This window comes from Prionailurus bengalensis, chromosome E2 (assembly GCF_016509475.1).
Source record: "Prionailurus bengalensis isolate Pbe53 chromosome E2, Fcat_Pben_1.1_paternal_pri, whole genome shotgun sequence".
In the NCBI taxonomy this organism is placed as follows: Eukaryota; Metazoa; Chordata; class Mammalia; order Carnivora; family Felidae; genus Prionailurus; species Prionailurus bengalensis.
Genome location: NC_057352.1, coordinates 18,884,339 through 18,911,670, shown reverse-complemented (window position 1 = coordinate 18,911,670; position 27,332 = coordinate 18,884,339). Strand labels below are relative to the sequence as shown.

Genomic DNA, 27,332 nt, shown 5'->3' with positions numbered 1-27,332 from the left:
CCGATGGGAACTCCCCAGGCTCCCGGGAGCGGGGTTGGGTGGTCCTTGTGGGCGGCGGGAACGCGTAGGTTTTACGATTTTAGCGCGCCAGACCACGTTTCCCGCAGGCTACTGCGCTCAGGCCAAAGAAGCCTGGGATTACACTTCCCGAAGGCCGCGGGGGCAACCTGGACTTCAGCCTTACCCCCCCCCCCCCCCCGCCCTCTTCCCCACTGTTTCGTGATTGTTGGCGCTGCAGAAAACCAACACCCGACCTCGTGGAGAGAGTTCTGCAGAGTCAGACCCGCCCACAGGGCAACGTGGACCTCAGTGAAGGGAAACAGTGAGTGTGGGGCGTGCGGGGAGCGGCAAAGGGTCGGGCGGAGGCTGCCCGCATCCCCGGCGTGCGTGAGCCGCAACAGCTGGGGGCGGGAGGGGGACTGGGTGGTTTGGCCCAGGGGTGTGCGCCTGCCAAGGCTAGGAGGGGTATCATTGTGACCCGTGTTCCAGGTTCCTGGGGCCCCTCTCCCCTCGCAGCCACGTGGTCTGTCCTAGACTGGAGGCCCCCAGAGGGAGGTGGGTTAGGGAGCCCCTGAATGAACCTTCCAGCAGGAGCCGCCGGAAAGCCCGGAGCTGATCTGGAGATGGGAATTTAATTTAATTATTTTATTTTTTTTTTAAATTTTTTAAATATTTATTTTTGAGAGAGAGAGAGACACAGCGTGAGCAGGAGAGGGGCAGAGAGAGAGAGAGAGAGAGAGAGAGACACACACACACACACACACAGAACTCGAAGCAGGCTCCAGGCTCTGCACTGTCAGCACAGAGCCCCATGCGGTGGCTGGAACTCATGAACCAGATGTGCCGAAATCCGAAGTCAGAGGCTTAACCGACTAAGCCACCCAGGCGGCCCAAGAAAAATAGCTGAGCTATGGGAGCAACTCAAGCATCCATCAATAGATGAATGGATAAAGAAGATGAAGTGTATATATACAATGGAATAGTATTCCTTCATAAAAAAGAATAAAATCTTGCCATTTGTGATAACATGGATGGACCTAGAGATGATTATGCTCAGTAAAATAAGTCCGAGAAAAACAAATACCATATGATTTCACTTGTATGTTGAATATAAAAACAAGACAACAAGCAAACAAAACAGAAACAGACTCAAAAATAACAGAGAACAAACAAGTGGTTGACTGGCAGGGGGTGGGGTGGGGGGAGGATTGGTGACAGACCTCAAAAGGTACAAACCTCCAGTCAAGTCACAGAGATGTGAAGTATAGCATAGGAAATATACGCAATAATATTCTAATAACTTTGGTGGCAGGTGATAACCAGACTTATTGGCGTGATTGGTTCATAATGTGTATAAATGTCAAGCCACCATGTTGTTTATGTGAAACTGACATTATATGTCAACCACACTTCAATTACAAAAAAAAATTCCAACCAAAAAAAAAAAAAAAAGAATGTAGGAGTGTCAGGAGGAGAATCTGTTCAAAGCAGAACTGCGTAGCCGGATATTAGCTCCAGATCAGCGTCCCCAGAATGAAGGCCTAGCCGGAAAGCGTCCTGCTGAAGGTCTAACTCTGTCTTCCTTGAAGAAGTGCCGTTGGCTCGGCATCCAGCTGTGTGCAGCTCGGTTCACTGGGGTTCGGCTTTATCCAGAATCCCTCTGTTTCCAAAATTTTATGTGAGGATGGTTGTAGCATAACGTGGAAGCTGAAATGGAGGGACAAGAAGGCTTACTGGCTGAAGCTATTGGGAACCCTAAAACCTCCTTTTCTTCTCTCAGCTCTGGGTTTTCTAGAGTTTGAACTTCTAGAGGAATCCCCAGGAAGACTGATCGGTTCTTACATTTCTTTTTTTTTTTTAATTTTTTTTTCAACGTTTATTTATTTTTGGGACAGAGAGAGACAGAGCATGAACGGGGGAGGGGCAGAGAGAGAGGGAGACACAGAATCGGAAACAGGCTCCAGGCTCTGAGCCATCAGCCCAGAGCCCGACGCGGGGCTCGAACTCCCGGACCGCGAGATCGTGACCTGGCTGAAGTCGGACGCCCAACCGACTGCGCCACCCAGGCGCCCCTCGGTTCTTACATTTCTAAAAGCATAGCCGTTTAAGTTGTTACTCCTTGAAATACTGGGATTTTTACACTACGTAGATATTTTCTTTTCTTTTTAAAAATTTTTTTGATGTTTATTTTTGAGAGAGAGAGAGAGGCAGAGGTAGGGACAGAATCCGAAGCAGGCTCCTGGCTCTGAGCTGTCAGCACAGATCCCGACGCGGGGCTCCAACTCATGAACCGTGAGATCATGACCTGAGCCGAAGTCGGACGCTTAACCGACTGAGCCACCCAGGCGCCCCTAGACTACGTAGATATTTTCATTAATTAACCTGAGGCGTTCTTCCTAAGCGGGGACTATCTAATTACCTGCTTGGTTCCTTCTGTTTGAAACATTGCCAAACGATTGCTTCCTCCTTACAAGGTCACCTTTTCTGACTGGTGTTCATTAATTCATCGAGCAAATTACGGAACAGGCCCTACGTGATGAGTCTTTGCTAAAGGACTGTGATGGAGCAGTGAAGATGTGAAGCCTCGTGAATTATTGGAGCTCCTTTGCGTCAGTCAGTGGTTTGGTGAGTTTGAGATACTGGCCTCATTTGGCCATACGTCAGAAGGTTACAAAATCTCCACAGACCTACCAATTTTGTACCAATTGGTCTCTTAATATGATGAGATCGCATGCTCTGTGAGGCTTTTAGGGACACAGTGGGGACATAACTATGACTTGGAAACATTGATACCGTTCCTGCGAGGCGATGCCCGAGAGCGTGTACTAGGTCAGTTTTGTGGTGGCGGGGGACCTGCTAGACTCGGGTGGCGTTCGTTTGATTTGAATCACCTTCATCGTAGTCCACTAACTGAGGAACAGCAGAAGTGTTGAGTGATGAGTGGTAAATGACACTATGAGCATATTATCATAAACAGTAGCTTAACATAGATTACCAGCATTGGGGAAATCTGAGACATTTGGTCCAGTCTTATAAAAATATAAAATAATGCCTAACTCTGATATATATTCATGAAAGGTACTTTTATTTCATCATGAAAATGTTTCTATTAATAAAGGAAAATGTTGATGATGTAATCGGACATAATCTTGAAGTTTCAGAAATTAGCAAATTTGTATAATACCTATTTTCTAAAATAAAGATTTTATGCTTGGGAAAAAAAAAACTTCTCTTAAAGGGAAAATAGTGCAGAGATTAATATTTCTTGAGAATATTTTAGGTTGGGTACTGAGCAGGCAGTGTCTTTGTGTCTGTTATTTACTTTAACAGAGAAACTTGGATTATTTTGTCAGTTTCTCAACAGGTCTGAAGTCCCGTGGTATCCTACAACATACAGAAAATTTTGTCCCTAGCAACAGGGTTCTTCCAGAACATGCAGATATTCTGATTCATAATACTTTTTAGGTCATAAGCTTTAAACCTACTTGATTGTTCTGATTGCTCCCTTGCCACATTGAAACTTTTTATTTCCTCTTCTTGCATCTTAAAAACTTTTTTTTTTTTTAACTGCACCAGAAATATGTGGGTTTGCCATTTCAGGGATCAGTGACATTCCGGGATGCGGCCGTAGCCTTCTCTCAGCAGAAGCGGGAGAGTCTGAATTCTGCTCAGAGGGACTTACACAGAGATGTGATGTTGGAGAACTGTAGTAACTTGGTCTCACTGGGTAAGTTTTCCTCTTTCAAGTAAATTAGAGTCTTCTCCCTCAAACACTTTCTCCCTTGTACCTTTAGGGCTATCTTAAGAAGTGAATGTACTTTCTTCTCTCTGTTCCCAAAGAAATGGTTTGAGCTTTGTTGGGCTGGAAAGGATGAAATGGCAGGATTAGAACCGGGGGTGTTTATTGCATAAACATTGACAAAGGCCAAATTTCCTATTATGTTTATACTCAAAATTGCTATAAGTGCTTCCATTAATATCTGAGCCACCTGCCAGCAGAACAGCTGGACAGAGGGTCCTGGTTTGTCCTATCTGAAGAGCCTGTGCAACCTACACAGTGGTCGGTTGGATAAACAAATAAATTTAAAACTGAAGTTACTGGACGCCTGGGTGGCTCAGTCAGCTGAGCATCTGACTTCCGCTCAGGTCGTTGTAATAGGTCAACTTATAAGCTATCAGAAAGCTTATTGTATATAAGTTCGGCTTAAACTCCCCTTTCATGAATAATTGAGATAAAAGCTTATGTGGTTCCCTGTTAGGGTTACCGGAAATTACTAACCGCCCTATCTCGCTTCTGTAACTTCGCCTGCTTGCTAAATAGATACCTTAGGTTGCAAAACGCTCCCCCACCCCTTCTACCAAGATCTGGCCTAGGCAAGACCAACGTGTAAAAAGTCAGAACTCACTGCCCCACGGTATCCTAGGTGTCTAATTATGATTGGTCGTTTTAAAATCCATTAGGACAAAAAACTTTAAATTGATAGGTTCCCGCCAAGACTAACGTCTGTGTGTTAGTCTGATGAAATGCTGTAAATTGTAATTGGTTAACTAAATAATGACGTACTCTGACTTGCTAAAATCCATATAAGCTCGCTGCTACCTTTGTTCGGGGGCCGTTCTCTGCACTTTTCTCCTTAAGATCAGGAGATGAGATTTGGCCCGGCTGTGAATAAAATCTTGTGTTGCTTCTATTCAGCGTCTGGTGTTGTTGTTGTTGTTGTTTGGTTTTTGGTTGTTTTTTTTTTTTTTTGTCTCTCGACAGCACCCTGTTTCATTTGGAGGTTCCACCGAGATTCTATGACCACCCAAGATTCGGAGGCTGAAGCGGAACAGCTAGGGGAGAGCTCTGAGAGACGTTCCTCGGCCCCGGCCTTCCATTCTCAGACCTGGCTTAAAAGTAAGGTATGCGGGGTGGCGCCTGTTTTCTGTTACTGGCCAGATCTGATTCTAGGAGGGAAAGCTGGACGCGGCTTAACTTCCCCCTAGCTGGTGTCTGGTGGAGATGCCCCCAGCACCATCTGGGTCTCCGGACCATCCGGGTCTTCGGGCCGTCTGGGTTGGGCTTGATCACCCCAACCATTTGTTCTACGTTCAGTGCTCTGTGTGCCCTGTTAAACGTTTCCTGTTAACCTATCATTATCTCTGGTGTGACCCACTGTTTAACCTCCATCATGGGTCAGTCTTTGTCCGACCCTTGCTCCCCCCTTAAATGCATGCTAAATAACTTCTCTGGTTTCAGAAAAAGAGGAAGGAACTATGGCTGTAACCTAAAGCCATCCTGGCTGCGGACATATTGCCAACCGGACTGGCTGACATTCTCTGGGGTTGACTGGCCCCCAGAGGGCTCCTAGAATCTTAACCTTGCTTATGCTGTCCGCAGGATTTGTCATGATGTTCATCCCCACCAGGAGCCATATGCTGTGACTTGGGTCGACCTCCTAGAAGACCCACCTTCCTGGCTGAGAGAGTGCCAGAAACAGCCAAAAGCTGTCATCCGGCATCTCCCTTTCCCACTCCCCTTCCTGTTCTCCTCCAAACTCCAAACCCTTGCTTCCCATCACTCAGCCTTCAAAGAGGCTTTACCCAGTGCTTCAGGAGATACCCAAGGGAGGGACTTGTTATCCGATCCTTAGAGACCACCTCCTTATCCCCAGACTCCACTAGCTCCCCAGGAACCAAAAGCCACAGGTGACCCTTTGGCTAGTCCCCCCCACACCAGGTCAGGAGCCCTCTGTAGAGGAGAACACCAGTCCTCTGATGCCCCAGTTCTCATCCTTCCTCTTAGGCAAATGGCTCCGGCTCCCGGTCCAGACGGGCAGCCAACACGCCCGAAGCTTGTCTACACTCCTTTCTCCACCACGGACCTCTATAACTGGAAAACTCAGAACCCGCCTTTCTCTGAAAACCCCCAGGGCCTAATTGACTTATTGAGCTCTATTTTCACCACTCACTTACCTACTTGGGAAGATTGTCACCAACTCTTGCAGGTCTTACTGGCTTCTGAGGAAAGGGCCCGAGTGCTCCAGGAAGCAACAAGAGCAGTCCTTGGCCTGGATGGAATGCCTACCACAGACCTTCGCAGAATTGAGCATGTTTTCCCTTCCGCACCGCCCCAGTGGGACCCTAACACAGATAATGGTAGGGAGCGTCTACTTCAGTATCTCCAGATTATAACAGGGGCTTTGCGCAGCGGCCCAAAAGCCCACCCATCTGACAAAAACTCATGACACGGTCCAAGGACCGAATGAGTCGCCTGCAGCCTTCCTTGAAAGGCTTTACCAGGCTTACCGCTTATATTCTCCTGTTGACCCCGAGGCAACAGAGAACCGAAAAGCCATTAACATGGCTTTCGTTTCTCAGTCGGCCCCAGACATCCATAAAAACCTCCAAAAATTAGAAGGATTCGAAGGGAAGGTAATTTCAGAGTTGGTAGAAATAGCCCAGTGAGTTTTTCAGAGCAGGGACAGCCCTGCCATTATGCAGGGGAAGGAAATAGGGAAAGTCCTCGTACCAGCCTGGGGAAAACCCCCAGGCAACAGCAAAGGACAGGGGAGGCCTCAACCCCGCCAGAAAGGACCCCGAGCAACATTGGGAAAAAATCAATGTGCTTATTGTAAGGAAGAAGGACATTGGAAAGATAAACGCCCCAACAAAAAGCCTCCCATCCTGGTCGCCCAAGAACAATGACGCCACCACAGCTCCCCTCTTTCCCTGAATCCCCAGGGGCCTGTGGTTACCCTCAACGTAGAAGGGAAAGAACCCAGATTCCTGGTTGACACTGGGGCTATGTATTCCGTTCTTAAAGAACCCTTAGGACCTGTGATTAAAGAAAAGGTATACATTCAGGGAGCCACAGGACGAACGCAAGGCTACCTACGGACTCATGCCTGAATCACTGACCTAGCTCATTCCTTTGTGCTCATACCTGATTGCCCATATTCCCTTCTGGGGAGAGATCTGTTGCACAAGCTTAAGGCCCAAATCTCCTTTACCGGAAATTCTATAGACTTGAACCTACCGCCACCTGCCATTCTAGTTACCTGCCCTATATCAGAGGAGTATCTACTCTTAGAAAAACCAGAGTGGAAAGCTTCTCCATCAATAGAAAAGTGGAAAGAGACAATTCCTACAGTTTGGGCTGAAACTAACCCCCCTGGACTAGCCATTCAACAAGTGCTGCTAGTGATCCAGCTAGCTGCCACAGCCACCCCCATCCGGGTGAGGCAGTATCCATCCCATCAGCCAGCAAGCGAGGGAGGGAATTGCCAAACACATCAACCGCTTGTGAGAAGCTGGGATCCTAATGCCATGCCATTCCCCCTGGAATACTCCCTTGCTTCCTGTCCCAAAACCTGGGACTTCAGAATATAGGCCGGTACAAGACCTCAGAGAAGTTAACAAAAGGGTGGAGACAATTCATCCTACAGTCCCCAACCCCTACACTCTCCTGAGTGAACTCTCCGAATTACCGCCTTTACTCTGTCCTGGACTTAAAGGATGCATTCTTTGCTTTGCCGATTGCAAAGGTCAGTCAGCCTATTTTTGCCTTTGAATGGACAGACCCAAACGGAACCTACAACAGACAGTTAACCTGGACTCGACTGCCCCAAGGGTTTAAAAACTCCCCTAGTCTTTTTAATGAGGCTCTTCGAAGGGATTTGGTCCCCTACTGGGAGAGCCACCCAGATGTTACGCTGTTACAATATGTAGATGACTTGCTCCTAGCCGCTGACTCCTTAGAGAACTGCACAAAGGCTACAGAGGACCTGCTAAGGGAATTAGATGTCCTGGGATATAAAGTTTCCGCAAAAAAAGGTGCAAATTTGCTTGGACTCTGTAATATACGTGGGCTACCAACTGCATGAAGGCAAGCGATCGCTGGGGCCGGAAAGAATCCAAGCTATCCTCAACATTCCTAAACCCACAACTAAAAGGCAGATCAGGGAGTTCCTAGGGGCCGCTGGGTATTGCCGCCTCTGGATACCAGGTTTCGCTGAAATGGCAAAACCCCTGTACTCCGCTACTGGGGGTGAAGGAACTGAGATGGTGTGGGGAGAACAAGAAGATAGGGCTTTTGAGCAAATCAAGACCACCCTTACCCAAGCCCCAGCCCTAGCTTTACCTGATATTACCAAACCCTTCTAACTATTTGTACATGAGATCTGGGGCATTGTGAAAAGGGTCCTTACTCAAACTTTGGGCCCCTGGAAACGACCCGTAGCCTACTTGTCCAAGCGGCTGGACTCTGTTGCCACCAGGTGGCCCAGTTGCCTCAGAGCTGTTGCCGCCACTGGTTAAAGAAGCTTCCAAACTAATGCTTGGGCAAGACCTTCAGATCACAGGACCTCATGCAGTAGCGTCCCTGCTGCGCTCCCCACCAGACCGATGGATCAACGCACGAATCCTCCAGGATCAGGTATTGCTACTGGACCCTCCACACATCGCTTTCCTGAAGACAGAGGCTTTAAATCCAGCCACGTTGCTGCCTGCTGGCGACTCCGAGGCCCCACACCACGATTGCTTAGAAACTGGGAGTACTCTGACGGGAGTGAGGAGGGACTTAAGAGATCAACCTCTGCCAAAGGTGGATTTCGAGCTGTTCTCTGATGGCAGCCGTTTTGTCAAAGATGGACTCAGACACGCAGGTGCAGCTGTAGTGACTCAGGACCAGGTTATCTGGGCCTGAGCCCTTGAGCACGACACTTCTGCCCAAAGAGCAGAGCTGAAGGGTCTAGCCCAGGCCCTCAGATGGGCAAAGGGAAAAACGGTGAACGTCTTCACGGATAGCAGGTAGGCCTTCGCCACCGCCCATGTTCATGAAGCTCTATATAAGGAAAGAGGACCGTTAACATCAGGAGGGAAGAAAATTAAAAATAAAAAAGAAATCCTGGCCCTACTGGGAGCCTTATGGCTTCCTAAAAAGGTGGCCATTGTACATTGCAAGAGCCACCAAAAGGCAGACTCGCCCCGAGCGAAAGGAAGCGCCTTTGCTGACGCAACGGCAAAGGCCACAGCAGAAAGAGATGTTCTCCCGATTAAAATTTTGCCTCTGCTGCCTCCACGCTTTCTCCCCTCGGAACCGTTTTAAAAGAAGAGCTACGCCTGATAGAAACCTTGAAGGCAAAAAGAGATGACCAGCATTGGTATCACCTCGAGGACGGACGCATCTTCATACCAGAAGCTATAGGACGGACCTGGCTCCCGCAAGTCCACAGCTCCACGCATCTAGGGGCAACCAAGTTGTCTGCACTAGCCCAAAGAGACTATTAATAAATAGACCTTAATAAAATCGTAAAAAGCCTAGGAGACCAATGCAAAGCCTGTGCTCAGACTAACCCATCTCCCAAGTTAAATTTTTCAGGACAGAGACTACATGGACAGATGCCTGGAGAAGTATGGGAACTTGACTTCATTGAGATGAAACATGGACCCTATGGCTATCATTATCTCCTCGTACTAGTGGACACCTTCTCTGGATGGGTAGAGGCTCCCCCTACTAGAACAGAGTCCGCTCAGATAGTGGCTAAGAAATTACTCGATGAATTGGTTCCCCGATTTGGCATCCCTATTGGTCTGGGGTCAGATAATGGCCCGGCTTTCATAGCCCAGATATCTAAAATGTTGGCCAAAAGTTTACAAATAAATTGGAAATTACGTTGTGCCCACCACCCCCAGAGTTCAGGGCAGGTAGAAAGAATGAATAGAACTCTAAAAGAAACCTTGACTAAATTAATTCCAGAAACTGGCGAAAACTGGGTAGGCCTCCTTCCTTTTGCCCTCCTCAGAGGACGCTGTGTACCTTACGTAAGAGGCATTCCCCCCTTTGAAATCCTATTTGGAAGACCACCTCCCTTGTTTCCAAGATTGGGAGATGAACAACGGGCGGAAATCTCAAACCAACATCTCCTTAAGTCCTTGCAGGCTCTACAAAGTACACTTCTAGCCATCCATAACCTAGTAAAAGAAAGCCGGAAGGAACCGCCCTCTACAGTCGAACCATCAGACCAAGGACTCGGACCTGGAGATTGGATCTGGGTGCAACGTCACACCTCCCCAAATTTAGAGGCACGCTGGGTTGGGCCCTATCCGATCATCCTGTCCACCCCATCTGCTGTGACAGTTGCTGGCCGGAGCCACAGGATGCATCGCTCTCAAATTAAAGCGGCACACCCTGACCACATTCCTCTACAATGGACTGTCAAACGGACTGAAAATCCTTTGGAGGTCCAGCTGGTAAAAGAATCTGCTGGGTAATTTTGTTCTTTATTTCCCTGGCTGGAGGGACATTTTCTGACCACGCCCCTGTCCAGTACCGTTGGATAGTTAGCAAAACCACTACGGGACAGGTTTTAGCAAATTCTACCTCTTACGCTTCCCCTGCCTTGACCTTTAATCTGTGTCTTCTGTTCCCCATTGAGTGGAAATAACAACCATGATATCAAGGTGCTACCGGAGTTTTGCCTTACCAGAGAACCCCAGACTGCCCAAGTTTCAAAGGAGTACAGTTTTATGCTTGTCCCTCTGATACGCCCCCCGGCTGTCAAGGACGAGGCCAGTTTCACTGTGCCTCATGGGGTTGTGAAACCATAGCTGACTGGGTCACTGAAAAGGATCAGTTTATACTGTCTATAAGAGCAGTATCTATGACCGAGAGCCAATGCCTAGTCACTGTCATCATTAGAAATGGTTTAGATCCCCGATGGAATAGGGGGAGAACATGGGGATTGAGATTATACGTTTCTGGTCTTGATCCCGGCACTGAGTTCACCATTCAGAGATTTAGAGTCACCCCTAGAGCGCCCATTGGGCCCAATCCTGTAATTAACCTTCTCCCTGACCCTGGTAAACTGCCCCCCCCCCAGGCCTCTATCACGGTCATCAGCTAAGTCTACGGCCCGTTCACCCACCACTGCTGCCCTTATGTTGACTCCTTCCCCCGCTAGGAACAAACCTGAAGTAAGAGAGACCGATACCTTTAAAGCCTTGTACTATACCTTTAAGTTTTTAAATGCCACCAACCCTAACATCACTTGGGATTGTTGGCTATGTTTGAATCCTAGGCCCCCCTACTACATAGGAGCACCTGCTCCGGTCCCTTTGGGAACGAGGGAAGACCAAATCAGGAATTTGAGCCATGGCCAGATAGAGGGTCATTGTACCTGGGGGCAGAACCCAAGTCTCACCTTAGGAGATCTAGAAGGAATGGAGACTTGTTTCTATGCTGGAAATTACCAGATACAACGGTCCAGGTATTTGGCTTATTGTAACAGCACCATCTACTTGCCAAATAATACTCATGTGGGGGGTACCCTTTACTTCCTTGTACCGCCCTCTGGGACTTGGTTCGCTTGCTCCTTGGATTTAACCCCTTGTTTAAACCTCCACCTTATAATCAAGAGGTCTGATTTCTGCATTCTGGTCCACCTCCTACCCCAAGTCTTCTACTTTTCAGGTGAAGGAGGAAAAGAACACCTAGGTTTCATTCCCCAGTCTCGATTTCCGAGGGAACCCATTTCTCCTATCCTAGTGCCCCTCTTTGTAGGACTGGGGGTTGCAGGATCCATTGGCGTAAGTACTGCCGCTTTCATCACCGGGGATCAGAACTTCAAATTACTAAGCAAACAAATTGATCAGGATATATCAGAATTAGAAAGGAATATTGATAAACTGTCTGAATCTGTAAACTCTTTAGCAGAGGTGGTACTTCAGAATCGGAGGGGCTTAGACCTGTTATTTTTACAACAAGGAGGGCTTTGTATGGCCCTGGGGGAACAGTGCTGTTTTTATGTCAATAATTCAGGAATCATCAAGCAGACCTTGAGTCAGGTCAGACAACGATTAGAGGAGAGAGAAAGACAAAGACAAATTAATCAAAATTGGTATGAGTCTATTTTCCTGGTCCCCTTGGCTAACAACTCTCCTAAGTGCCCTTGCGGGACCCCTTATCTTTCTCTTTCTAGCTGTAACTATAGGACCCTGTTTGATAAAACTACTACTTCAGTTCATAAATCGAAAAATAGGATCTATAAAGCTTATGGTATTATGTAGCCCATAGGTCCCACTAGCTCAAATCCCAGAATAAGGTTATTCAGAGGTTTGAATAACTAACAAACAGGAGTGGGGAATGTAATAGGTCAACTTATATCAGAAAGCTTATTGTATATAAGTTCGGCTTAAACTCCCCTTTCATGAATAATTGAGATAAAAGCTTATGTGGTTCCCTATTAGGGTTATCGGAAATTACTAACCGCCCTATCTCGCTTCTGTAACTTCGCCTGCTTGCTAAATAGATACCTTAGGTTGCAAAACGCTCCCCCACCCCTTCTACCAAGATCTAGCCTAGTCAAGACCAACGTGTAAAAAGTCAGAACTCACTGCCCCACGGTATCTTAGGTGTCTAATTATGATTGGTCGTTTTAAAATCCATTAGGACAAAGAACTTTAAATTGATAGGTTCCCATCAAGACTAATGTCTGTGTGTCACAGTATGATTGGCTACCATGAAATGCTGTAAATTGTAATTGGTTAACTAAATAATGATGTACTCTGACTTGCTAAAATCCACCTAAGCTCACTGCTACCTTTGTTCGGGGGCTGTTCACTGCACTTTTCTCCTTAAGCTCAGGAGATCAGATTTGGCCCGGCTGTGAATAAAATCTTGCCTTCTATTCAGCGTCTGGTGGTTTGTTTTGTTTTGTTTTCTTGACAGCACCCTGTTTCAGTCATGATCTCCTAGTTTGCAAGTTCAAGCCCCGAATCGGGCTCTCTGCTGTCAGTGTGGAGCCTGCTTGGGGTTCTTTCTTTCCATCTCTCTCTGCCCCCTCCTCCACTCATGCTTTTTTTCTCTCTCTCTCTCAAAAATAAGCGTTAAAAAAAGGGGGGGGGGGCGCCTGGGCGACTCAGTTGGGTAAGCCTCCAGCTCTTGGTTTCTGCTCAGGTCATGATCTCAGGGCTTTGTGGGTTCAAGCCCCATGCCTGGGCTCTGTGCTAGCAACATAGAGTCTACTTGGAATTCTCTCTTTCTCCCTCTCTCCCCCTCCCCCACTCACACTGTGTGTGTCTGTCTCTCTCAAAAACAAACAAAAACTGAAGTTACTGCATTTTCTTTCTTACAAAACAGTTACCTGGGGGCACCTGGGTGATTCAGTCATTATCTGACTTTGGCTCAGGTCACCATCTCACAGTTTCTGAGTTTGAGTCCCACATCGGGTGAGCTCAAGCCCTGCTTTCTCTCTCTCTCTCTTCCTCTCTCCCCCGCCCTCTCTCTCCTTCTGCCCCTTCTGGGACTCTCTCTGCCCTTGCTCACTTGAGCCTTCTCTCCTCTCTCTCAAAAACAAAAACAAAATAATTACCCTGATTTTATAGTTAAAATTTATAATTCATGAACTTTGCATTTAAGATTGAATGAATATCTTAGAGATGTCTCAAGAATCTTTGTTTTTTCTCTTAGAAAAATAACAATGTTAATAACTCACAAGAAGACAATACACAGGTGAGTGTATTGTTTACTATGTACCAATCACTATTCTACACCCTACATTTTTGTGTTTGATTTGTATTAACTGATCTCTATCCTCACAACCATCCTGTGTCATGGGTACTATTTTTGTAACCATTTCAGATAAGCATGTTGGAGCACAGTGAGTTTAAGTGAGTTTCCCAAGGTCACACAGCTGGTAGGAGGCAGAAGCAGGAATTTGAATGCAAGCACTCTGGTTCCATGGTCTGTGTTCTCAATTACAAGGTCATGCTTTCTGTCAAGATGCAAGAGAGAGAGAGAGAGAGAGAGAAGTAGATTTCACTCAAAAGCTTTTCCCCATCTGTCTGGATTCTTGAATCCCCTTGCCCTTCCCAGAAATACTTATCAATATCATTTTGACTCTAGTTTATTCCAAGTTCTAAGCTCAAAGTATTTGTTAATTCATATTTTATTTCTTTTCTACCTTGTATGACATTCTTACCTTGTAAGCTGGACATTCCCTTTCTATTTAAAAAAAAAAATTTTTTTTTCAACGTTTATTTTTGGGAGAGAGACAGAGCATGAACGGGGGAGGGGCAGAGAGAGGGAGACACAGAATCGGAAACAGGCTCCAGGCTCTGAGCCATCAGCCCAGAGCCTGACGCGGGGCTCGAACTCACGGACCGCAAGATCGTGACCTGGCTGAAGTCGGACGCTTAACCGTCTGCGCCACCCAGGCGCCCCTGGACGTTCCCTTTCTAAACCACATGTGATTACTTTATCGGAGTGATGGAAAGAGCCCTGGATGATAGTGAGGGAAGATCAAAGAAGACCGTGCATAGGTGAGTAAGATCCCATCGGGTAGAGAAGCCCTCATTGGGTCAGGGAGGAGGCACTTTTCTGAGATGTTGCCTGGAACTGTCCCTTCAAAGGGAGCCCAAGCAAGGCCTGCATAGAAAAGCCTGAAACTTGGGAGAAAGAGGAATATCTCACCAAAATGTCCAAAGAAACTTTGTCTTTGCAAATTTTAACACTCACTCACCTCTTATTTCCCTGTCATTTTATTGGGCCTCTTCTCTTTCATAGTGCAGTATTTCCATTGCATCTTGAATTTGACTGCTTTCAGCTCCTCGCCTGCATTTAGATTTATTTGTATATTCAGAGGTGGTGATAACGGAGCAGAGACAAGAACAAGAAGGGCGTAGGCTATATGATTATATAGAACATGCCAGGCAGCGTGAACGGCAAATGTACATGCTTTGAGGTGGGAGTGAGCTTTGGTGATTCGGGAGCAATAAACAGACCAGAACAGAATTAATGAGGGGGGTAAGCAACAAGAAAAAAGGGAGAATGTCGGAAGAGGCCAAGTCTTGTATATATTTTTGTTAATTATCAGGAATTGGGATTCTTTCCTGAAAGTGACTAGAAGGCATGATCTAATTTATATTTTTCCAATTTTAAATTAAAAAAAAAACACTTTTGTTAAATGAGATAAAAACTAGAAAACCATATTAAAATACACAGCTTAATGAATTACTATAAGGAAGATATCCTTAAAAATTTTTTTTAATGTTTATTTTTAAGAGAGAGAGGGAGAGAGAGAGAGTGTGAGCAGGGGAGGGGCAGAGAAAGGGAGACACAGAATCTGAAGCAGCTCCAGGCTCCGAGCTGTCAGCACAGAGCCCGACGTGGGGCCTGAACTCGCGAACCATGAGATCATGACCTGAGCCAAAGTTGGACACTTAACCGACTGAGCCACTCAGGTACTCCAGGCAGATAGCCTTATAAACACCTTGAGCAGAAAGAAGCAAAACATTTTAAAATAATAACTTCAGGCTTACAGAGAAGTTGCAAAACTATATAAAGAATTTTCACCTACTCTTCAACCAGACTCTCCAAATGAGGAGATAAACCTTTTCCAACTACCCCTTAAGCCCTTTAGCTGCCTCTGCCTAATCACAACCCTCTTTCCTCCCTCCCTGATAAATCAGCTTCCAACCACGTCAAACCTTACCAAGCACCCCAGATGGCTCGTGCCTCTCCAATTAGTCTGCTAATCTTTCGGATGAAAATGGCTATTTTGAGGTTCTCGGGTCTGCAGATACCGTCCATCACTCCCTTCTGCTTTTTCCTGCACAGATGCAGAGAGGGTTGCGTGAATGGGGACAAGGGTCAGGAGAGGAAAAGCTGCTGGGAGGCCACTTCGGTAGTGCAGACTGGGGGCGCTAGTGGTTTGGGTTCGCGTGTTGGTGGTGGAAAGTGGCAAGAAGCTGCTTTGAGCATAGAACTCACAGCATGCTGGTGGGTTATAAATGAGTGTGGAGGAAGAGGGACGTTTAGAAGGATGAGCACGTTTTGGCTTGAGCGGCCGAATGGTGACAGTTGCCTCAGATGGGAAAGAGGGAAAAGGCAGGACGGAGAGCCAATTGAAATATGTGTGCTTTGAATATGTTAAGTCTGAGATGGTCATAAGTCATCCGATTAGAAGGCTGAGTAGGCTGGTGAATATGAAGCCTGAAGTTGAGAAGATGGGCTGACAATAGCAGTTGAGTTTTATTGGCTTATGGCTGGTATGTATTTACTTATTTATAAAAAAAAATTGTAATGTTTATTTATTTTTGAGAGAGGGATAGAGCCGGGGAGGTGCCGAGAGAGAGGGAGACACAGAATCCGAAGCAGGCTCCAGGCTCTGAGCTGTCAGCACAGAGCACGACACGGGGCTCGAACCCACGAACCGTGAGATCGTGACCTTAGCAAAGTCCAGCGTTTAACCGACTGAGCCACCCGGCACTCCTGTGGCTGGTATTTAAAGCCATGGCGCTGCATGAGGTCTCCCAGAGAGCCAGGGCGGGTAGAGGAGTGTCACAGTTACGTCCGTCAGAGGATGCCACAAAAGAGACTACTGAGAAGAAGCATGTTTTGAGGTAGAATTAAAACGGGAAAGTGGTACCAGCAAAGGCAAATGAAGAAAACGTTTCAAGATGGAGGAATGATTACTGAAACATGAATTAAGACATGAGCGTTGAGTTTGAGGTGTGGCCTTCCCAGAAGGGGAAATTCTCAGCGGGATCCAGGAGTGAAAGCCTGACAGGCCCGGTGTAAGCAGAACGGGGTGAGGCAGCCATGAAAGGGCTCTGCAGTGGCATTTGCTCACGAAGAGATGGGGTTGGTTGGGACATGGGGTTACACCTGCATGATTAATGATGGGAATGGTTCCATTTGAGTGGTCAAAATGGGTGAATTGGGAGGAGGAAATTATTATAGCAGCAACGGCCTTGACCTGGAGGGGTAAGATGGTGGAATTTTGTGCACAAGAAAAAATGGTTGACAGTGGATTTGGATGTAGATAGTTGATATAGTAGAGGAACGAGTAAGTATCCTTTATTTTGTGTTTTCTCGTAGACCTAAGAAGAAAAGTCATTAACTGAAAATTTGTCAGGGGAGGTATGAAATCTTGTTCAGTTTGCTCATGCCATGCAGGACCCCCCCCCCTTTTTTTTAAAATTTTTAAAACATTTATTCATTTTTGAGAGTGAGAGAGACAGACCATGAGCAGGGGAGGGGCAGAGAGAGAGGGAGACCCAGAATCCAAAGCAGGTTCCAGGCTCTGAGCTGTCAGCCCAGAGCCCGTTGCGGGGCTTGAACTCACGAACCGTGAGATCATGACCTGAGCCGAAGTCGGAAGCCCAACCGACTGAGCCGCCCAGGAGCCCCTCCCCTTTTTGATCATTGTCTCTTATGCAGCCAGTGGTGGTGGTGCTGGTGGCGGTGGTAACAGCAGAAGTGACTGCAGTAAAGTAACACGAAATCTGTACCCTATGCCTGACACCGTTCTAGGTATTTTACATGTATTGCCTTATTGATTCTTACAGCAACACTGTGACATGGTTTTCAAATTGCTAGCAGTATTTTTTTAATGTTTATTTTTGAGAGTGTGCGCATGCTGGGGAGGAGCTGGGGGTGGGGGGGGGTGTGGACAGAAGATCTGAAGCCGGCATTGCGATGACAGGCTGTCAGTGCAGAGCCCGCTTTCCTTGGGATTCTCCCTCTCCCTCTCTGTGCCCCTCCCCTGCTCTCAAACTCACTCTCTCTCTCTCCTCTCTCTCTCTCTCTCTCAAAATAAATAAACTTAAAAAAATAAGAAAATATCATTATTTGTAGGAAGATACTTTGTTACTGGTATTTCTTGTGTATTTATTAGTTTTCTAAACCAGTACTTTTGGTTAACTGGAAACATAGCTCCAGTGAAAAGAGGAAGAGGAATTATTTGAGTCTTCGCTAGTAAATACTTTTTCTAAATAGGAGATTCAACAACAGAGATTAAAAATTATTTTTCTGTTCTCTTGCAAGAATTATGATGGACTCATCTTTTATCCATCATCACTGATTCAGAATGTATAATTCAAGATAATCAGTCATGTATCCCTTTTGTCATTGCATTTGTCATCCAGAGCTCCGTGTTAAGTCTCTTCTGTTTCTTGGAGAAACCTAGGAGTCTTGGAAATGTACCTGACTTTTTGGCAAAGATACCTTACACCTTCCCTGCCTCATTCCAGAAATTGATTATTTCGTAAAGGATTCTCTATTTTATATTAATGGATTATTGGTGAATTATTTGTATGACATTGTCTTTTAACTATATCGTAATTCTTTTTTTTTGTCTGGAGATTTGTCTTTTTTTTTTTTTTTTTTTTTTGCAATCAATTTCTGCTGTGTGCTAGGGGGTTATAGTTCAGTGCTGAATGACACAGGGGTTGGGCCTGCTTTGGGGGAAAGTGTTCGTTTTCTATTGCTTTGTAACAAATCACCACACATTTGGCAGCTTAAGACTACAGTCCTTTATTATCCCATAGTTCTGTAGACCAGTTCAGCACAGGATGGCTAAATCCGAGTATCAGCTGCGACTACAGTTCTTTAGGGCATAGGGCCTTCTAGGCTCACTGGTTATTGGCAGAATTTATTTCCTTCTCACACTTTCCATGTGGTCCCCTCCATCTTCCGGCCAGCAACCAGCAAGTCTTGTCCTTCTCACACTTTGAATGTCCCTGGCTCCCTTTCTGCCCTCAGCCAGGAGAAAGCTCTGCTCTTTAGGGAGCAGAGCCAGGCAAGCCAGGTTGATTTCTCCATCTCAAATCAACTGATTAGTAACCTTAATTATATATCTTTTGTCATGTGATGCAACATATTCACAGGCATGATAATGGCAAAGGCCATGAAGACCAAAATACTATCAACCGCAGGTAGGTGTGGGGGAAATAAATTAAAACTTTTAGCAAAGAGAAATAATTGTGTAATTGAGAACAGGTTGGAATTACAAGAATTAAGTGTTATAACAGAAGCTAAAGACATGGGCATCCTTAGACAAGGTCAGCAATTTACAGTATTCCTGATAAAGTGATATTTCACCTTAAACATATATAGGATGAGAAAGATCCAGTCTGCAAACAACACATGCCAGAGAATTTGGGGGAGGTTACCATCACCTGCAGATGGAGCCAAACGATGAGAAAACTTGTGACACATTCCAAGTGCTGAGAGGGGAAAGTGAGGTGAAGAGGGAACAAAGAAATTCTGACTTGATATGAGGGCTGATAGGTAAGCAGGAATCATATTAATGAAAGATACATGGATTTTATTCAAAGTGTGAAGAGAAGTCACAGTGGGGGTAAATGAAATTTCATCTGTATCAGAAACATTTGTTGGAAATGTTAAACATATTCGTGCCCAGAACTTGCCCTGTGTCTTCTGATTCAGGAGGTCTGGGATGGTGTGTGGGGACAGCTTTTCAACATGCTCCTCAAAGCTCCTGACCCACACTTAAATATCAGAAATGAAACCTATTTTATCCCCAACCTTACTATTTTAAATAAACTCTCACTGGTCTCTGCATTTCTCTTTGACCTTGGAAAAATTTTTATAACAGTATTTTAGTATAATCTAGGCTTTTGATATCTAATGGATATTTTTAGTCTCTTTTCTTCCAGAGAAATCGATTCCTGTATTTTCTCATATAGGAAAACAGATATTTGTTTTTTGTTTTCTTTCAGATTCTCAGTCGAAGGATGAGACAGCAATAAAGAAATGCCCACCTTTGAGAAATATACATCTTTTGCTTTACATCCGAGAATTCTTAATAGAGAGCAATCATATGAATATCAGGAATGTGGGAAGACTTTTTACCAGTACTCAAACCCTGTTCAACGTGAGAGAACACATTCTAGTGAAAAACCCTACAAATACAAAGAATGTGGGAAGAACTTTAGTAATGGACATCGGCTCACTGTACATCAGAGATTTCATACTGGTGAGAAACCTTGTAAATGTAAGGAATGTGGGAAGTCCTTTAGTACCTTTTCGTACCTTGTTCAACATCAGAGAACTCACACTGTTAAGAAAGTCTATGAATGTAAAGAATGTGGGAAGGCTTTTATTAGAGGCTCAGGCTTTGTTAAACATGGGAGAACTCATACTGGCGAGAAACCATATGAATGCAAGGAATGTGGGAGGACCTCTGGTAGTAGCCATAATTTACTGTACATCAGAGTAGTCATACTGCTAAGAAAGCTTATGAATGTGGGGAATGTGGAAAAGCTTTTTATAGTAGCTCATACCTTGTTCAACATCAAAGAATCCATAGCGGTGAGAAACCCTATGAATGTAAGAAATGTGGGAACGCTTTTATAGTGTATGGAAAACTTCTTCAGCATCAGAGTATTCATACTGGTAAAAACCTTTTGTGTGTAAAGAATGTAGGAAGGCCTTTAGTACCTTCTCATACCTTGTTCAACATCAGCGAATTCATACTGGTGAGAAACCCTATGAATGTAAAGAATGTGGGAAGGCCTTTAGTAGTAGCTCACCCCTTGTTAAACATCAGAGAATTCATACTGGTGAGAAACCTTATGAATGTAAGGAATGTGGAAAGGCCTTTAGACTGAGTTCATTTCTTAATGCGCCTCAGAGAATTCATGCAGGGGTAAAGCCCTATGAATGCAAGGAATGTGGGAAAGCCTTTAGTCGTGCCTCATACCTTGTTCAACATGAAAGACTTTATACAGGTGAGAAACCCTATGAGTGTAAGGAGTGCGACAAGGCTCTTAGTGCTGGCTCATACCTTGTTCAACATCAGAGGATTCATACTGGTGAGAAACCCTACGAATGTAAGGAATGTGGAAAGACCTTTCGAGTACATGTACGTGTTACACAGCATCAGAAAATTCATGGTGATGTGAAACCCTATAAATGTAAGGAATGTGGAAAAACAGTTGTGCCTCATACCTTGTACAACGTGGCAGAATTCATACTGGTGAGAAACCCTTTGAATGTAAGGAATGTGGCAAGACCTTTAGACTTAATTCCTTCCTTACTGAACATCAGAGGTTGCACACTGGTGAGAAACCCTTTAAGTGTAAAAAATGTGGGAAGGGCTTTAGATACAGTTCAGCCCTTAAAGCAATCAGAGAAACCATATGGGTGTGAAACCCTAAGAATTTAAGGAATTTGGGGAGTCCTTTATGTATGACTCAAACATTATTTAGCATCAGAATTTATGCTAATGAAAAACCTGTATGTAAAAAATCTTGTAGGCCTTTAGAAAATATTCTCGTATTACAGAATTCATAATGGAATTCAGAAAACATAGGAAAGCCTTCATTTGTCACTCTTGTGTTTATAATATCAGAATATTCGGGATTGGTGGCCAATTCAGAAAAGGTAGGAAACTTTAGTACAGCATTGGTAGCATGAAATTTGATATGACCTATTCTACTATGGTTGAATGAACTAGTGAATAAAAAAAACCTTCCAGTTACTCTTAAATCATTGCTGAACTTCAGATAATCCATCCTAGTTAAAAAAACAAACAAAACCAGTTAATGTATATTGGAAAGCACACATCAGCTCCCATCATGTCATGCCACCGCCTTCCAACCTGTTTGACCCCAGGCACCATACGTGCTATTTCAGGGCATTGCTTTAAAATGGTGGTTATTAGAACCTACATACTCGTAAAAACCTACGCCTGATATTTATTAATTTTACTATTAGCATGTTTTTCAACTGCTAGTGAAATTTTGAGAGTAAGGCCCTACAGGTGTAATTTAGAAATGCCCTGGGGCACCTGGATGGCTCAGTAGGTTAAGACACCGACATCGGCTCGGGTCATGATCTCACAGTCCGTGCGTTCGAGTCCCGCATCAGGCTCTGTGCTGACGGCTCGGAGCCTGTCTCAGATTCCATGTCTCCCTCTTTCTCTGCCCCTCCCCCACTCATGCTGTCTCTCAAAAATGAATAAACATTAAAAAAATCTATAAAAGGGGCGCCTGGGTGGCGCAGTCGGTTAAGCATCCGACTTCAGCCAGGTCACGATCTCGCGGTCCGGGAGTTCGAGCCCCGCGTCAGGCTCTGGGCTGATGGCTCAGAGCCTGGAGCCTGTTTCCGATTCTGTGTCTCCCTCTCTCTCTGCCCCTCCCCCGTTCATGCTCTGTCTCTCTCTGTCCCAAAAATAAATAAACGTTGAAAAAAAATATATATATATATATAAAAGTTAAAAAAAATGCCTTTATATTCGTGTATCCATTTTACAATTTTAGGTAAATCTCTCTGGATAAAACTTTGTAGAAAGAAAGAAATGAGAGGATATTCATTTTGAAGTCATCCCTTAAATTGAATTAATGCTTGAAAGATACTCAGTCTTTCAATGTATGTGAAGTTGTTGAGAATAGCCTATAATCCTCATTCTTTGTCCAAAACTCAGGGTAAGTCAGAAATAATGAGAGAAAAATACTGTCCACTTCGGAAATTTCTTTTACAACTTTTTTGTTAATAGAAATTTTAACCGAGAAAAGTTGAAAGAATAGTAAAATTGCCACATCTTTGGTAACATTTTGCCTTATTTATTTTATCTCTACTTATCTCTCCATGTATACATGTTATTTCTGCATGTAAGAGGGAGTTGTAGACTTCACTCCTAAATAATAGCCTTCTACTTTTTTAATAAAAATTGTTTAATGTTTATTTTTGAGAGAGAGAGACAGAGTACGAGTGGGGGAGGGGCAGAGAGAGGGAGACACAGAATCCGAAGCAGGCTCCAGGCTCCGAGCTTCCAGCACAGAGCCTGATGCGGGGCTCGAACCCATAGACTGTGAGATCATGACCTGAGCCGAAGTCGGATGCTTCCCAACTGAGCCACCCAGGTGCCCCTATATACTCTTGAGTCCCACCTTTTTTACATGATTTTGGGGGGAAAGTCCAAGGAAGTTGTGTTAGAGAATGCTTCACATTCTGTATTTTTCTCAGTCACCTAACTTGTTCCTCTACCCAGATTTTTCTCTATAATTGGAAGTTACACAGATTTCACTGGGTTCTGAAAAACACTTCCAAGGTAATGCTGCAGATTTTGTAAACACATAACTAAGTATTGAAACTCAGATAGGGTAGTCACTGCTGGAGCTTTCCACTGTACGGAGGCTTCTTGCGATTAATGATCTGAATAGTGATAGTTTTAACATCTTGATTTGGGAAGTCACCACATGTATGCATAAGTTTGGGATTAAAGAGAAAACCAAAAATTATGAAATTGAGGTCTACTCAGAAAAGGTAATGAGATGCCTGTGTATCAGAAATTTTCATGTGACGCCAGAACTGTAATTGGAACATTAATTTTAAAACAACAAAATTAATTAGAAAATTATTGTCACCGTGTATACAATTAACGAATCTGTGAAAAGAGGAAACAATCATATACATTTGTTCTGGGGCCATTTCTTGAAAAGAATTATCTTTCTCCATTGAGTTGCTTTTTGGAAATCAGTAGACTACATAAATATATTCATTTCCAAATACACTTCTCATACCATTGTACCATGTGTCCATTATTCTAACAATACCGAAGAGTATTACTGCACGTTTCAGGACTGCTACTGCTTTGTTGAAAGTCTTTTTTTCAATTACATCCTTGCAGATCAACTTGTCAATTGCCATGGGAGAAAACGTTTTGGGGAATTATAATGTGGAGTGTATTGAATCTATAGATCAATATGGAGATAATTCACTTCCTAATACTATTAATCCATTAATTCATAAACATATATTTCCTTTTACTTAGGTCTTTAATTTCTCTCTGCAATGTTGTGTGCTTTTGAGTCCTCCACATATTTTGTTAAGCGTATCCTTTAGTGTGTCATAATTCTTGATATTACGATAAATGCTGTTGCTGAATATATGAATTTTTTTCTGTGTATCGACTGTTTCCTGTGATATTAAATTTCAGTTCTAGTCGCTTTTCATAGATTGCTTAGATTTTTCTGTATACACAACAGTGTCGTTTGCGAGCACTTTTACTATGTCCTACCCAGTTTGAATTTTCTTCTCTTGCAGCATTTCCTACGGTGTCCAGCACACCAGTGTTGAATAGAGCTGATGAAAATGGACATCCTTGGCTTTTGTCGAATCTTGAGGGAAGCATTCAGTTCTTTACCGTTAAATATAATGTTAGCTTTTGATTTTTCATCCATGTCCCTTATCAGGGTGAGGGATTTTCCTTTTATCATTAAAGTGAGTTGCACTTCGTCAAACGCTTTCTTTTTCAGCAACTGAGATTCTCATACAATATAAGCATTTTTTTATACAGTGACTTACATTGATTTTCAACAGTTGGCTCCACTTTTCATTCCCAAGATCATAGCGTACTTGTCATACATTCCTGCTTTCATTTTGCTAATGTTTATTAAGGAATTTTCACATCTATGTTGATGAGGGAATTTTTTGTTTTTTATTTGGGGGTTATTGATATAATTTGCATATAGTAACATTCACCCTGTTGAGGTATACAGTTCTATATATTTTTTGACAAATATATACAGTCCTATAACCATAACCACAACCAAGATACAGAATATTTGTCACCCCCCCCCCAAAAAAAAGTTCTTCCATGCTCTTGGGTAATTAGTTCCCTTCCCCCAACCCCAGGTCATGACAACTAACCTATGGTTTTGTGGTTTGCAGAATGTCATACAAATACAGTCAGTAGACTTTTGTTTCTGGCTTTAATTTAGCACAGTGCACTTGTGATTCATCCATTTTATTATGTGTATAAGTTGTTCATTTGTATTGTTGCGTCGTATTCCATTGTGGGTGAACCACAATCTGTTTACCCGTTCACCAGATGATAGCAATTTGGGTTGTTTCCAGGATGGGCAGTCATGAATGAAGGCATTGTTTGCACTTTTGTGTGGACATTTTCATTTCTTTAGGTAAATGCCAAGGACTCGAAGTGCTGTTGTATGGTAACTTTGGTTTTAACTTTGGAAAAGTTTGGCAATTTCTTGTAAAGTGGCTGCGCCGTTTTACGTTCCCATCGTCAATGTGTGAGAGTTGCAGTTACACATCGTTGTCAGCACTTGGTGTTGTCAGCTTGTTTTTGTTTTCAGTTACTCTAATAGGTAGGTGTCTGGTGGTAACTCATTGTGTTTTTAATTTGCGTTTTCCTAATGGTCTATGTCTTTGGAAAAATCTCTGTTCAGATCTTCTGCTCATATTTTAATTGGATTTTTTGCTACTGAGTTGTAGGAGTTAATTTTTTTTTTTTAGATATTAACCCTTTATCAAATGTACCATTTGCAGATATGGTCTCCCATTCAGTAGGTTGCCTTTTTATACTGTTGATGGTTTCTTTTGCTGTGTAGAAGCATTTTAGTTTGATCTAGTTCCATTTGTTTACTTTTGCTTTTGTTGCCATTGCCTCTGGAGTCAGATCCAAAAACGATCTCCAAGAGCAATGTCAAACAGCTTACTGCCTGTTTTCTTATAAGAGTTTTATGGTCTCCCATTTTCAAGTCTTTAATCCATGTGAGTTAAATTTTGGGTATGGTGTTAACATAGTGGTACAGTTTCATTCTTTTGGATGTGGCTCTCTGGGTTTCCCAGTGCCGTTTATTGAAGAGACTGTCCTTTCCCCATTGTATATTCTTGGCTTCTTTCTCATAAATTAGCTGACTATGCATGAATTTATTATAGGCTCTCTATTCCATTGCATCAGTCTGTGTGTCTGCTCAATGCCAATACCATACTGTTTTGATTACTGTAGCCTTGTAATGTAGTCTGAAATCAGGAAGTGTGATGCCTCCAGCTTTGTTCTTCTTTCTCAAGATTGCTTTGGTGATATAGTACCTTTTGTGGTTCCATACAAAGTTTAGGATTGTTCTATTTCTGTGAAAAATGCCATTGGGATTTTGATAGGGATTGCACTGAATCCATAGATTGCTTTGGGTAATATGGACATCTTAACAATATTAATTCTTCCAATCCATGAGCATGGAATATCTTTAGATTTATTTGTGTCTTCTTTGACTTCTTTTATCAATGTTTTAAAATTTTCAGTGTAAGGGCATTCTACCTCCTTGGTTAAATTTATTCTAGTTATTTTATTCCTTTTGATGCAATTGTAAATGGGATTGTTTTCTTAATTTTTTTCTGATAGTTTGTTAGCATATAGAAACACAACCGGTTTTTGTATATTGATTTTGTATCCTGCAACTTTACTGAAATTGTTTTTTAATTCAAATAGTTTTTTGGTGGAGTCTTTAGGGGTTTCTATATATAAAATCTTACTGTCCACAAATAGCGATAGTTTTACTTCTTCAGTTTGGATACCTTCTATTTCTTTTTCTTGCCTAGTTGCTCTGGCTAGGACTTCCAATACTATGTTGAATAAAAGTGGAGAGAGTGGGCATCCTTGATTTGTCCCTGATGATAAAAGTTTTCAGCTTTTCACTGTTGAGTATGTTTGCTGTGGGCTGATCTTAAATGGCCTTATGTTGAGGTACATTTCCACTCTACCCACTTTGTTGAATTTTTTTTTTATCATAAATTGATGTTTAATTTGTTAAATGCTTTTCCTTCAACTGAGATAATCATATGATTTTTATTCCTTTTGTTGATGTAGTTTATCACATTGATTTGTGGATATTGAACCATATTTTTATCCCTGGAATAAATCTCACTTCATCACAATGTATAATCTTTTTAATGGATTAACTTGGATTGCTAATATTTTGTTGAGGATTTTTGTGTCTATGTCCATCAGGGATATTGGCCTGTAATTTCCTTTTTTTGTGGTGTCTTTGTTTTTGGTATCAGGGTAATGCTGGCCTTATAAAATGAGTCTGGAAGGATTTCCTTTCTTCAGATTTTCTTTTCGTTCTTTCTCTTTGTTTTTTTCGGTGTTTTGTTTGTATCGTTATGTTGTTTTGTTTTTGAAGAGTTTGGGAAGGATAGGTAGACTTCATTAATGAAGCTGTCTGGTCCTGGACTTTTGTTTGCTGCGTTTTTGGTTACGGATTCAATCTTCTTTCTAGTAATCAGTCTATTCAGATTTTCTATTTCTTCATGATTCAGTCTTAGAAGATTGTATGTGTCTAGGAATTTATGTTTCTTCTAGGTTGTTCAGTTTGTTGGCGTATATTTGTTCATAGTAGTCTCTTATGATCTTTTGTATTTCTTTGGGGTCAGTTGTAACTTCCCCTCTTTCGTTTCTGATTTTATTTATATGAGCCTTCTCTTTTCTTAGTCTAAAGGTTTATCAATTTTGTTTATCTTTCCAAAGGACCAACTCTTAGTTTCATTAATCTTTTCTATTTTTAGTCTTTTTTATTTCTGCTCTGATCTTTATTATTTCCACCCTTCTACTAACTCTGGGCTTTGTTCCTCTCCTTCTAGTTCCTTCAGGTATGAAGTTAGATTGTTTGAGAGTTTTCTCATTTCTTCAGTTAGGTCTGTATTGCTACGCACTTTAGAATTGCTTTTTCTGCATCCCGCAGATTTTGATACGTTGTATTTTCATTTGTCTCGAGGTACTTTTGAGTTATCCTCTGAT

The 27,332-nt window shown here is 43.3% G+C and overlaps 2 protein-coding genes across 2 annotated transcripts in view; one reads left to right on the top strand and one right to left on the bottom strand.

Moving 5' to 3' along the window:
* Positions 1-15,176: 15,176 nt before the first annotated feature.
* The window catches only part of ZNF792 (zinc finger protein 792), a 35,509-nt gene continuing 23,353 nt past the window's right edge, over positions 15,177-27,332 (bottom strand). Inside the window, exon 6 of the transcript XR_006300310.1 lies at positions 15,177-15,590. The gene's annotated coding sequence lies outside the window, so the exon portion shown is untranslated. The remainder of the gene's footprint in view (positions 15,591-27,332) is intronic.
* On the top strand, positions 19,541-21,147 carry ZNF30 (zinc finger protein 30). Its single transcript, XM_043599370.1, is given in 4 exon segments — positions 19,541-19,984; positions 19,987-20,182; positions 20,185-20,721; positions 20,724-21,147. Coding segments are annotated over 4 exon segments (1,392 nt in total). The 3' UTR covers positions 20,939-21,147.